Source organism: Saccoglossus kowalevskii, chromosome 17, assembly GCF_978046115.1.
Source record: "Saccoglossus kowalevskii chromosome 17, keSacKowa6.1, whole genome shotgun sequence".
NCBI classification, from domain to species: domain Eukaryota; kingdom Metazoa; phylum Hemichordata; class Enteropneusta; family Harrimaniidae; genus Saccoglossus; species Saccoglossus kowalevskii.
In genome coordinates, this window is record NC_140657.1 from 23,412,715 (window position 1) to 23,425,866 (window position 13,152).

General features: G+C 37.8%; 1 protein-coding gene across 1 annotated transcript in view; it reads right to left on the bottom strand.

Annotated features, from left to right (window-relative positions):
* The window catches only part of LOC100374431 (atrial natriuretic peptide receptor 1-like), a 64,609-nt gene extending 52,132 nt beyond the window's left edge, over positions 1-12,477 (bottom strand). Inside the window, exon 1 of the mRNA XM_078011558.2 lies at positions 12,261-12,477. Coding sequence (XP_077867684.1) covers positions 12,261-12,409 — 149 coding nt within the window. The 5' untranslated portion in view covers positions 12,410-12,477. The remainder of the gene's footprint in view (positions 1-12,260) is intronic.
* Between the last annotated feature and the right edge of the window lie 675 nt (positions 12,478-13,152).

The window sequence follows — 13,152 nt, forward strand, 5'->3', positions numbered from 1 at the left end:
TATTTTTTTCAAAGTTACATCCAAAGAGGATGGATCAGTGTATTGTGATGTATGGCATAACTTGTATAATATATTTTGTGGTATGCAAAAGTCCGCGTTATAAGTAGAATGCTACACAAACATAAAATATTGTAATTTCTTTATTTTTACATATATATCACAAGGATGACGAATATGAAATAAACATTTGGGGTCACCATACTCAGAAAATCGATCAATTTAATATAGTGAAGCTAGCATTTTTTGTGTGTTTAGGGCATATTGCCATTGTTTTTTATGGCAAGGATATATCTAAAAAATATTATCTGTGACATATGGTGAAAACAATATAAAAAATATATAGTGTCTTACACGTTACCTTATAGGTCTGAAGATATAAACAAATTGACAATATTTTTAGTGAGTTCTTGAAAAATGTGTTGGAGACCGCTGCTAAGATAAAGTTCTCCTCCAACAAAAACAGATTTACAGTAAATTGAAAATCACATAATGTTGACTACTACTACTAAAACGAATAAATGTAGACAGATTTAGACACGAAATAGTGTCATTTCTATGTGCGCTAACATAATTCGTGAGTGGCATTCTACCTTAAAATGTTTAGACAATGTTATGTCAAATCTTGTCAGTTTTGGTGTGGGACAATTTGCAGTAATGTATCTAGGGTATGCGTGTTTTTCTGTGGATTTGGAATGGTTCAGGAACCCCTTCTCTAAAATGGTAAAATATTTAAAAGATGTTACGTGTAATAACTTAAAAACGTCACACAAATAAGCAAATTGAATATAAAACTGAGAACATAAAATTGTTTGTAATCGAGCTCTAAGATGCCAAATAATTGGCTTTTAAAATTAAAAAATGTGGACGTTTCCAATCAAATATATTATTGTTTTCAAACGCGTAATAAAAAGTGCCGGCTACGGGCCTGATACGATATCTGCAAATATAAGTCTACGTCATAGTATATGGTACCTGAGCTTGTATATTATAAACGTATATGATATACAGTAGTACATTTTTTTTTAAAAGCGAGTTACATAAAAGTGTAATACAACAGACTTTGTGGGACTTTCTGTATTACCTAGACGCTCAAGCACAGTTCTCAATAACATTAAGGACACGTCACACTACGGGACATCGCACATAACATGAGTGTGTACCTTTTGATGTTTGTGCTATTGCCTGTCCCTATTCGTAAGTGTCTTTGAAGCGATGTATGCGTTGCATGATACCCCTATCGGATCCATCGCGTCGTGACGACCACCAACCGTTAAGTCTGCACATTTCTGTCATATCTCGGAGAGAAAGCACGTCTTACGCCCGGGAGATCTTGGCTTACTGTACCTTTTCTTTTATCGAAAACCAGCATTGTGCTTTGAAATCCAGCTTTATACTCGATAACAACAATAGTCTGTGAGACAAAAACTGACGCACACATTGTAATGACGTGCTCCTAGCGAAATATAGCGTAAATGTTTCAGACGATAAACAGTAAAACTCATTACCATGCCCTCGAGTAAATAAATACTAGTAAATAAATGTGGAACTGGTTTATCAAAGCACAGAACAAATACTGTGGCAATATGTATAGGCAGCACCCCCAAAACGGCAAAGTCACCTTCGTGGAAACTGTTGGGAATGCGTGCAAGTAATATGATTTCACGACCAGCAGTCGGCCAAATCTCGGAAGAATGAACTATTGCTTTAAACAATAATTATGATATGATATGATATGATATAACCCAGGACAAAATATCGTGTTCTTTGCATGTATGCCCAAGAGACGCGTGTTTCTCCATTTATCGCCACGCTTAATTTCGGTCGCAGTGCTTTTTAATTACTGCGCAAAACGTTAGTCGCAGTTGATGCAGACACAACAAGTAATAGTCTATTAGCACCCATGATAAACGTCTCCTCTATCGGGTTAAGTTACGGCCATGTAGCAACCTTGACGCGCGTGCATAAGCGCCAGCACGAACACGAAACGACGAAGTGACACCCTTGGCGCGCATCGCATACACATATGGCCAGCACCTACGGAAAACGGTCGACAACACTTTCGGTGCAGTTGGTGCGCGTGCATGGCCAGAATAGATGCTTACAGTCAGCCATTAGAAATAACCTCATTTGATCCTGTTTTAGTTATATCGAGATACGTGGTAATTGGCGGAATTATCGAAGTATTTGGTTCTCTAATGTCATGTTAAATTGAACATATAATTACCATATAATCCCTAAAATTGCTGATTTAAAATTTCGATATATCTTAATGTGAAATTTGCCTTCATTGTAGCCTTTGTTATTTACCAATTTGTGAAAAATTATGATTCGTACGAATAAAAGATTCCCAATGTTTTTCCTTTCCTTTTCCATTCATGTGGCATACTGATGCGGTCACTGTGGCACAAGTCAAAATATTTAGTTTGATAATTCTGGCGAAGAAATTATACTCCAATTAAATCAGAATCAAATCAAATAATTATGATATATGGCTTCCTAGTTTGTGTTTACCAATTGCCTTGAAATGTTTAATTCGGCGAAGCGGCGACGATGCTTTCGCGTAATGTTTTCATTACAGAATGTTCTTATGATCGCAAGGCTGCGTAGTGCGAAGTCTAGGTAGTGTTCATATGTGGTGTGGAGTCCATGTAGTATGTCTACATGCTGTGAAATCTGCGTAGTGTGCCTACGTGTTGTAAAGTCTGCGTAGTGTGTTTAAATTCTGTAACGTATTCGTAACGTGTCTATGTGGTGTAAATTCTGAGTAGTACACTGGCGGATCCAGAATTTCGGTAAGGGGCGCTCCTAATGACGTGGGCTGGGTTTGTCAATTGATTTGTCCATTTTTTCGCGGGCTGAAAGGGGGCGCCTGGTGCGCCTCCCCCTAAATCCACGCGTGTAGTGTGTCTATATTGGTAATTTGGAATCACACCGATCAGTGCCTTCTTTAAAAAAACAACTCAGATCTAGATCTTTCTCTGAAATAAAGTCTATTAAAACATTCGACTTTTCCACGTTATATACTACAATACCACATGGTAAATTTAAATCACGATTGATAGATATTGTTCATCAAGCATTTTTTCATAAGAATGGTTCTCGGCGATATAAATATATTATTCTAAACTACAACTCCACTTATTTCGTCAAGAATGAAACTAATGCCACCACTTTTTACAGTGAAGAAGACATTGTCCTCATGCTTGAATTTGTGATAGATAATATATTTGTTAAGTTTGGAGGACATATATTTCAACAAATTATCGGTATTCCAATGGAAACCAACTGTGCTCCCTTGCTGGCCGACTTGTTTTTATTCTCGTATGAGACCGAGTTTCTTTAGAAACTTGTTAGGAATAAAAAATTAAAGAAGCTAAATCTTTTAATTTTACATTTAGATATATTGATGATGTTCTTTCCGTCAACAATCCTAACTTTGTGATTCGCTCCCATTGATATATCCCACATAACTAGACATTAAAGAAACTACAGAATCAGCTTCCTCTGTCTCATACCTTGACATTTACCTCGAATTTGACAACAATGGTCATCTTTCTACCAGACTTTATGACAAAAGAGATGATTTCAATTTCACTATCATCAATTTTCCAAACCTTAACAGAAATATACCCGTTTCCCCCCGCTTATGGCGTTTACATATCTTAGCTTATCCGTTATGGCAGAGCATGTAGTATGTATTCTGTTTTTTTACAACGACATCGTCTTCTCTGTTTTAAAGTATTAAGTCAAGGGTTTATAAGAGAAAGACTGATCTTGTCATTTAAAAAGTTCTATGGCAAGTATCATCAGCTGGTGGACAAGTATCATGTTTCGATGAAACAGATGGTAATAGAAGCGCTGGATGTCAATTGTCTTGCACGTGGATGACCTAAAAATTCACGATTGTGAGAGATATATGGCGGGTGCCACATGTGGAGCAGGATGTGCTCACTCTTTTCGAAACACCTGACATCACCTCTTGGTTTGTGCATTGAGGTCCATGTATCTCTCTCACCGATTTGACAGTGTGTTGTTTGTTTTGTTTGTGTGTCCCCTGTGTGTTCTCGGATTTGTTAATATTGCCTTTTGACATTGATTGTTTGGATTATAGTTGAGTATTGTTGCTTGGATTTTTAAATAACCTTTAAATGTTTATTGACTACTAGAGATTGAAAACATCAACGTGTAGTGTACGATAACTTTAGCCCAAAAAGTAGAACATTTCAGGACTAAGTCCAGGGTTATGTATGAAATACAGCGGGAATGACACAGTATATGCAAAACATTTACGAGTACGTCACAATGACTTCCTGTATTTTAACAGCACGTGTGTTTTAAAAGGTTTGGTATAAGTATGGTTGGTACGTGTGTGTTCCTTGTAGTAAATATAACTGTTGTATAATTGAAGTCCATCGTGAGACTGTCTCGACAAGCCACTGAGAATGACAACGGGATTTATCTGGTACGTGTTATTATTGTCTGGAGTTCACAGTGAATAATGCATGCTCGTGATATACTGGGTTTAATTGAGATCCACTCGTTAAAATAAAAGCATGGCAACAACATATATACTCAAACAATATTTAAGTATGACTAGATACGACAGGAAGACTAAAGAACTGCCATGTGACACAGTGCTAGTGAGCTGAGATGGAACACAGTAGGAAGTCCACTGTATTGTCATGAATTTGTTTTTGCGTATCTGTTGACCGACTTAATTAGCTGATTATTAGCGAATTGCTGTGTTATGTCTATCATCGTTCAGGCCTATTTGAAGTTTTGGACGGAACTTGGCTCAGTGATTTGGAACTAATTACGAGATAACCGTCGCTATTCCGACTACTCATTCTGACAGTTGGTATTCGTAGTTATTAATGTAGTGAACGATTAATCAAAAGATATGACGTATTCAGTACTTAGTGTGATTGGCTTTATGATTGAAGATTACGCCCTAGAGTCTTTTTACTGTTTTGTAATTGGTTAGAGTTTTGAAAATGAATAAAGAGAGTTTGAGTTGGTCATGGGGAGTACAGCAGAACAGACGCAGTTCTGGAGAAACTTGGGGCGAGCCTTGACGCAGTCTTGGGCTAGTCTTGGGTCAGCCTTGCGATAGTCTTGAGGATTTTTCCCCAGGGCGCTGTGTCTTATAGAGTGCTCGATTGACCGTCTAAGACGACAGTTGAAACGTATTTCGTTGTGTGTGTCTTATTTGACTGTAAAGTATAAGTGACTTTCCCGATCCCGCACCTCAAGGGGACGCGATAGAGAGACGAGACGAGGTTCCCCCCTGACACATGTGGAGAACCCAGAGAAAAGAATTTACCCCCTGATACGTGAGTGGAAATCCCGGGCAGGTGTTTAACACACATTGACATCCTGTGAAGAAAAGTGAATGGCGAAGGTGTGTCTTTATTGTGAACCGAACTAACAGCTCCATGGCAGAGACGACTCGGAAACCGCGCTTGACGACTAACACCGTTAACAGTATGGCACCGATGTACGACGCTGAAGAGATGAAGACTTCTGAACCCCTTACGAAGGATGAGTACCAGATAGGACTGTATAATTAAGAATTGAGCGACATTAAAGACAAGAAGATGAAAGAACGACCCCGGACTAACGCGACGAAAGAAGAAGACGCTATATAGACTTTGAATTAGAACTTTAGCTATCTGTGTATTGCTTAGAGAACCACTCATTGGACACTGTAACGGACGCTGTAACTCAAGGACGTTGAACTCTTTTTCACAATCCCAACACTATTGCTCAGTAATGTAATGTATTGCTGGTTTTTTCTATTGTTTTTACCGTTTTTTTTTTGTGATGTCGAATTGTATGTTATGTAAGCGCCCAGATCTTAGTTTTGAAATGATATTTAGTGACGTGCGAGGTCCTTTATAACGATTTAAGCGCGCCTCAGTGGACAAGTATTTGCAACACAGTGTTTTGAGTTTTGTGAAGTTTTATGGTGTTTTAATGAGTTTATGAGTAAGGGATATGATGGGAGAAGTAATGCCCCAAAGAGTTTTTCAGAGTTTTGAGATTTGTCGAATACAGAGATATCGACGTTTTAAGAGTTGTTTTTGTTTATGTGTTGTTTTCCGGAATACTTCTGACGCTTTTTGAGTGGATAGCACCTTTGTAACGTTTTTTAATGTCTTTTTGGGATGAGAGTTTGGTGCGCCTATATACGTATTGTTTGATAACGCAAGCTTTTGTTCATGATTGACAGGATTATATGTGACTTAATAGTTTCTATCGTTTTGCTTTTCCCCGTCTTTTTGCCAGAGGAGTAATGTGTTATGATAGCTTTGTCTTTGCATTCTGTTTCCACGCCGTATGACTTGTGTTTAGATTAACGAATTTTGAGTTCAGTTGAAGTTTATAAGCGTATATGACAGGAGTTTGATTAATAGCTTTTTATTCAATGTTTATTAGTTACCGCCTTGCAATGCTTTAACCGAGAGACGCATCCCTGGTAATCACGTGATCATGCTGTCGACTGCAGCGATTGGCTGATCGCTTGGTTACACCTCCATGCCTTAATTGTTTTGACCTTTTGATGTAGAGTTTGTAACCTTAGTAACGGAGACAGGGCAGCGAAAGGTTACCTAAGCGAACTGTTTGAGAAAAGTGAGTCGATTGGTAGCCTTTCCCTTGTTTTTTTGATTTATAACCGTTGATATTTGTGACTTTATAACCATTGTATTTAGACTTTATAATCATTGTACTTAATTAGTGTGTTTTACACTTTTGATTTATACCTTTTCTTAGTATTGTATTTAACCCTATGACGATGAGTGGCTGACGGTATCTTTGATTTGTGAACGTGTAGTTCCAGGAGGCATATCTCAGTTTGGGTGAAGGGATGTGTCATGAATTTGTTTTTGTGTATCTGTTGACCGACTTAATTAGCTGATTATTAGCGAATTGCTGTGTTATGTCTGTCATCGTTCAGGCCTATTTGAAGGTTTGGACGGAACTTGGCTCAGTGATTTGGAACTAATTACGAGATAACCGTCGCTATTCCGACTACTCATTCTGACATTTGGTATTCGTAGTTATTAATGTAGTGAACGATTAATCAAAAGATATGACGTATTCAGTACTTAGTGTGATTGGCTTTATGATTGAAGGTTGCGCCCTAGAGTCTTTTTAATGTTTTGTAATTGGTTAGAGTTTTGAAAATGAATAAAGAGAGTTTGAGTTGGTCTTGGGGAGTACAGCAGAACAGACGCAGTCCTGGAGAGACTTGGGGCGAGCCTTGACGCAGTCTAAAAGAGTCTTGGGTCAGCCTTGCGATAGACTTGGGGATTTTTCCCCAGGGCGCTGTGTCTTATAGAGTGCTCGATTGACCGTCTAAGACGAGAGTTGAAACGTATTCCCCCCTGACACGTGTGGAGAACCCAGAGAGAAGAATTTACCCCCTGATAGTATCCCTAGACAATGTGCAACAACACTGCGTAATGGGTTCTAGAATGATTGCATAGGAAGAGGAAGTGTTTCAGAGTTGACGCCCAGCTGATCTACAATGAACAAAGTCATGTGGGACTACCCGGGTTCCGATTCAATAACAAGAACATTGCCAGATTGAAGTAACGATTCTAAAGAAGATGATATACAAAAACAAAACGAAAACATTCACTGCGACTTGCTGTTGATTACATTAATTACGTCAAGATGAAATGAAATGAGTTGAGGAGTCTAGATTAATTTAGCTAGTAGATATATCTTGAATGTCTCGATGAGCTGGGGAGGGTTTCTTGATGAGCCAAGGAGTGTGTCTCAAGGGATCGTTGAAGGTTAACATTAGCTGAGGTTTTAGATTTTTAGGCTGCAAACTTCATCGACGTATGAGTTGTAACTGCAGATTGTATTGAGAAATGGCTAGATTTCAAATATTAAAAGCATTGTTCCTTGTGAAGCTGTCGAATTTCAATATTCGGTTTCTAGCCAGATAGAGTGCATAGACCGAAAACCCTTTTGAAATCATCACTGGCAAAGGTTTCGCAGGAATTCCAAGCAGCTGTTGGAGTATCTCTATATCTTTTTTAGAAGTTAAATCGTTGTAGAATAAAAAAAATACTTTATTGATTTTGTGTCATTCTTATATAGCTTTCAGATACATTACCAATCTGTTTGAACTTATTTTGAATAACTTTTTATCAATTTATTCTTTTATTCAAAAAGAAGGCGGTATCCTGTGTTGTTTTTATTGTAATGTAATTTGTACAATGGGATAATGGATGACGTAATATATTTAATGAATCGGTTAACGTTATATGTATGCATTTCTCACGATGTATGAGGGAATGTATCAGCCCAAACCTTCGTTTATCTTAGCGATAATGAATGAATTCGTGTTTAACTATCATGTAACAAAATATGACGGTGATATGAGTTGGTGTGTTTCTTATGTGTGGTGTGCATCGTCTACTGGGTTAAAATGTGGTTCATTTTAGTAATGACTGTGTTCTTTAGGAAACACTGGTGAATCTCGCCAAATGGATTTATAATAAATCTTGATCGTGTGCGGTTTTTTTCGGTAAAATCATAATAATATCTTTGTCTTTATGCAGATTATAATGATTAGTGATATTGTAAACCGCCATTGTGAAACTGATATAATTTGCAAACAGGAAAGTGTTGACTATGCTGTTCACAACGCTATTGAAATAGATTGTTAAAAAGAAAATGTACATAATAGAACTTATTATCCTCGTTAACGGGCAAATATGAAATATCTCGGCTAAACTCTTTCAGCTATTATTAGGCCGAGAAACTTTGCTGAATACAATATTGTGTCAAATACAACAGTTTGGTAAGTAAAATATATAATGCAAATGTTGATTTCTAATATGTTTTTTCACATGTTTAATTAGTTGCAAACAATGCCAATATATAATACTCCTGACAAACTGTAAGCATTGGTATACTAATTTTTTATTTAGGTTATGCTGGTTATTGTGTAGGAACATACTATTTCGCCTTCGTCTATGGGGTAATATAGTCGTCCATTAAAGAGCCCAATTAGTCACGCATTTCTCGTAACAATTTCGAGTAAACTAACATTGTATTTTGTCTGTATATGACGCATGTGACGGTTTGATTGGTTAATCAAATATATACCCTACGGTGATTTTCGTCTCGAATTAGTGTTTTTTGAACTGCTACTATGCTAACCCTATTGTTGAATATTAATAAACCCGTGAGTCAATTCCGCGGCTGCTCCGCGACACGAATATTCCAACAAAAATTGTTCATGTCCGCCGCGGTTTGGTTTATTTTGCGGATGTTGAAAATCATGAAGATGGGATAAGTATTTCACCTCATTTCCTAAAATAACAATTTATAATTTCAGTTGCCAATGGCCCACCTGATGTTAAGTATAATTGCAGCATTTATATCGTTTAAATCGTAGATGACGTGAACCGTACTTTTGAACCAATGCCCTTAGCCAATATGTAAACACAATACTTTTGTTTTTAGTAAGACCTTCTGTGATTCGTTGAAACAGAGACGCCCTAGATCGCGGTTTCTACACATTTGTTTCAAATGTAACTCTAGGCAACGGGAGCTACGATTTAGTGAACTATATAAACGCATTCTCATCATTCTCGTGGTTTTCTCGCTACCCTGGGCGTTGGTGATTTGTTTTTATGAGAAGCAGGATCGTGTTTCAACCAGACAAGTCACGCAAAGGTCAACACTGGACAATTCTAACTTTCGACTGTTTCATAGAAATACATAAGGATCCATATACCCGTGTTGTTACTATCAGGGGGAATTCTCTTCTCTTCGGGGTTCTCCACACTTGTCAGGGGGAAACTCGTCTCGTCTCATTATCTCGTCCCCTTGAGGTGCGGGATCGGGAAAGTCACTTAAGCTTTACAGTCAAATAAGACACACACAACGAAATACGTTTCAGCTCCCGTCTTAGTCGGTCAATCGAGCACTCTATAAGACACAGCGCCCTGGGGAAAAATCCCCAAGACTATCGCAAGGCTGACCCAAGACTAGCCCAAGACTGCGTCAAGGGTCGCCCCAAGTCTCTCCAGGACCGGACTCTCAGACTCGTCTATCGTGCTGTGCTCCCCAAGACCAACTCAAACTCTCTTTATTCATTTTCAAAACTCTAACCAATTACAAAACAGTAAAAAGACTCTAGGGCGTAACCTTCAATCATAAAGCCAATCACACTAAGTACTGAATACGTCATATCTTTTGATTAATCGTTCACTACATTAATAACTATGAATATAAACTGTCAGAATGAGTAGTCTGAATAGCGGCGGTTATCTGGTAATTAGTTCCAAATCACTGAGCCAAGTTCCGTCCAAAACTTCAAATAGGCCTAAACGATGACAGACATAACACAGCAATTCAGCTAATAATCAGCTAATTAAGTCGGTTAACAGATACGCAAAAACAAATTCATGACATTACCTGCAAAAGTATTACGCCAGAAAAATCTAAATTATTAATTATTGTTTGTCAGTATGATCATTTCAGTTTCAAGGACTGGTCGCGCCTGGCAACCTGACCAGTCAAATTTTCTTTTACAACGTGATAATGTGTGATGCTTTCACTGCCTGGAAGCAACTTACTGTGTCGCAATATAACACTCAAAATATAACTAAAGCAGTAATTTATTTTATAAGCGCATTTAAAACATGACAGTTTCCGCTAATCATATGGCATGTTTTTGGGATTTATAGTCCATGTATTGATTATATAATGTCTACCGATCTGATTTAAAGAGAATTCCGGTTGAACACCAGATATAGGGCAATTAGTAGTCACATATTGATACTATTGAGCCAGGAAGTGCGGTTGAACAGTGCTACATGGTACAATACTAATAGATGCAACTGTACGTCACCAAAACCAAAATCACCAATGAATTGTTACTTGTATAATCTGGTTTGCAATTCGTTCGTCATCGGCGCTAGCAAAGACAGCTGTCATACGGGAAATTTATTTATTTCATGTTTTTTTATTTGAATTTAGTCACTGCGTTGTGGCAGCAGTGACATGACGTTGATGCATGGTTTTGCCAAAGACGTCATGTCATTTTATATATGACCTTCACTTATACAAATGTAGGCCCGTTAATATTGCAATTTAGAACTCTTTGCCTCTCATTAAAAATGACGATACTGTTGCTGGGCCTAACAGGCATTTTGTACTGATAGAATTGTGTTGTCTTAATGTTTACAATGCCAAAACGTCGCCAACTCTATGGGTACGTTTGTTCAGAAACGATCTTCATATTCAGAAACGATCTGAATTAAAACAGCTGTGTTGCCAGGCATTTATTTATGGAGACCACAGACAGTTTCTGAAGGGTTTTTTGCAGCGTGTTTTGTTCGATGTGGTTCCGGTGTGATACATACATCGCATGCAAAAAACACTGTGGCGCAAATAGTGTTTTGTGCTCATCAAATCCTTTGTCGCTTCCCGGATGCTCGCGTATCGCCGCCGTTTTCTCTTTATTTTAAAAAGGGGGTGAATATTAAAAATCTCGTGGTGCGGGCTGGGAGATGCATTAAAAAAAATCAACAGATACAAATATGAACAAAAAGTCAAACTATAGTGTAATGAGTTATAAAATTAATTACATGTAAAACAACAACAAATATATTTGTAGAAAGAATTTACACATTCATTTGATAGAAAAAAACGATAGCAACATTGTATCATCAGTATGTAAAAAATATGTAGAAAACAAATAATTATAGGATAACAATGATTAGCACAGTTGTTTTACCGTCTCTCGTCCCAGATTGTATAGTGATCAATTAAAGTCTGGTACGAAAATCTGTCTAATTTATCACAGACTATTTGTATGGAACGCGTGACGCTGATCTCATTGTATTCGTAGTAAAAAACGACCACCGAAGCATTGACGGAACTTGATCGTCGAGGTAGCAAATGAGCCATATAGAGATAAGTCAAGTGTGTTCCGGTCTTAGCTTTAATTTGCGTTTTGGGTCATTTTATTAATTAATTACCATTATTAAATAATAGCCTTGTTATGAATGCAGAATAAAAATTCTTGTTCTGAGGTATCATTGTCCATTCGCAGAACATCAGTGTGACATTCGATAAATTAAATATAAACACATCCAGTGCGACAATATTTTACACTCTACGGGGAATTTAACAATTATACGCCCATGGACAACAACAAAATACATGCTGGATACAGATTTTCATATTTTTTTGTACATACAAACAAATACATAGACAAATCTTACCTAAACGTATAACCTGGCAACAACGAGTCGTCCGCTTCCAATTTCTCAAATGCGATCGTAACGCCACTCGCTCCAGTTTCCCAAGCAAACGATTGGAAGAATTCCTCCCCTGTTGGTACGATTAAGCCCATGGTCAAGTGGACAGCCATCGATTCTTCCACGACGAATGACACCAGCAATGTACGAACACACCAGAGATAACACGTTGTTGCTGTCACCATCCTCGCTTAGTTCAGTTTATGATCACGGCGTGTCTGTATTTTAGTCACTGCTTCGCAACCCTCGCTGTTAAATAGCGCTATGATTGCTGGATGTGATCTGAGTGTAACTTGTTTGCATATAACTACCCCAAAGGTCGTGCATCCGTGTTATCAGATATTCGTCGGTAATCAAAAAAAAAAAGTCAATTTCATACGCGACATAAAAATTGCGCAGAAGGTTATTATTATTTAAATGCAAGTCTCTTCGCGAATGAGGGCGGGCTACCGCCTCATACTGGCGTCTCCAAGGCTTCATTTATCTCTTTCTCTCTCACTCTATCATAGATGTTTGTGACGGGGGACATGAAATGAAACACATTTCTGATCTTGATAAAAACAAGTATACTCTTACTTCTGATGGAGCACGTACACGAGATAATAGCGTCATAGATTTTTTACCACAACATAATAGCTACTTTGCCAAATTCGCTTTCATTATTCACTGGTGTGTGTCAAAGGAAAAAAGCAAACATCGCTTTTAATAGTCGTGCGCGTGAGAACACGACTATTTGTCGGCTCATGAGCGTGCCCGAAGCATTGTTCCTAATAGGCGCACGATACATTAGTTTCGCGCGCAAAAATCGAAATGTGTTGGTGCAAAAATGAAATGTACCCGTGAATAGCTAACTAAT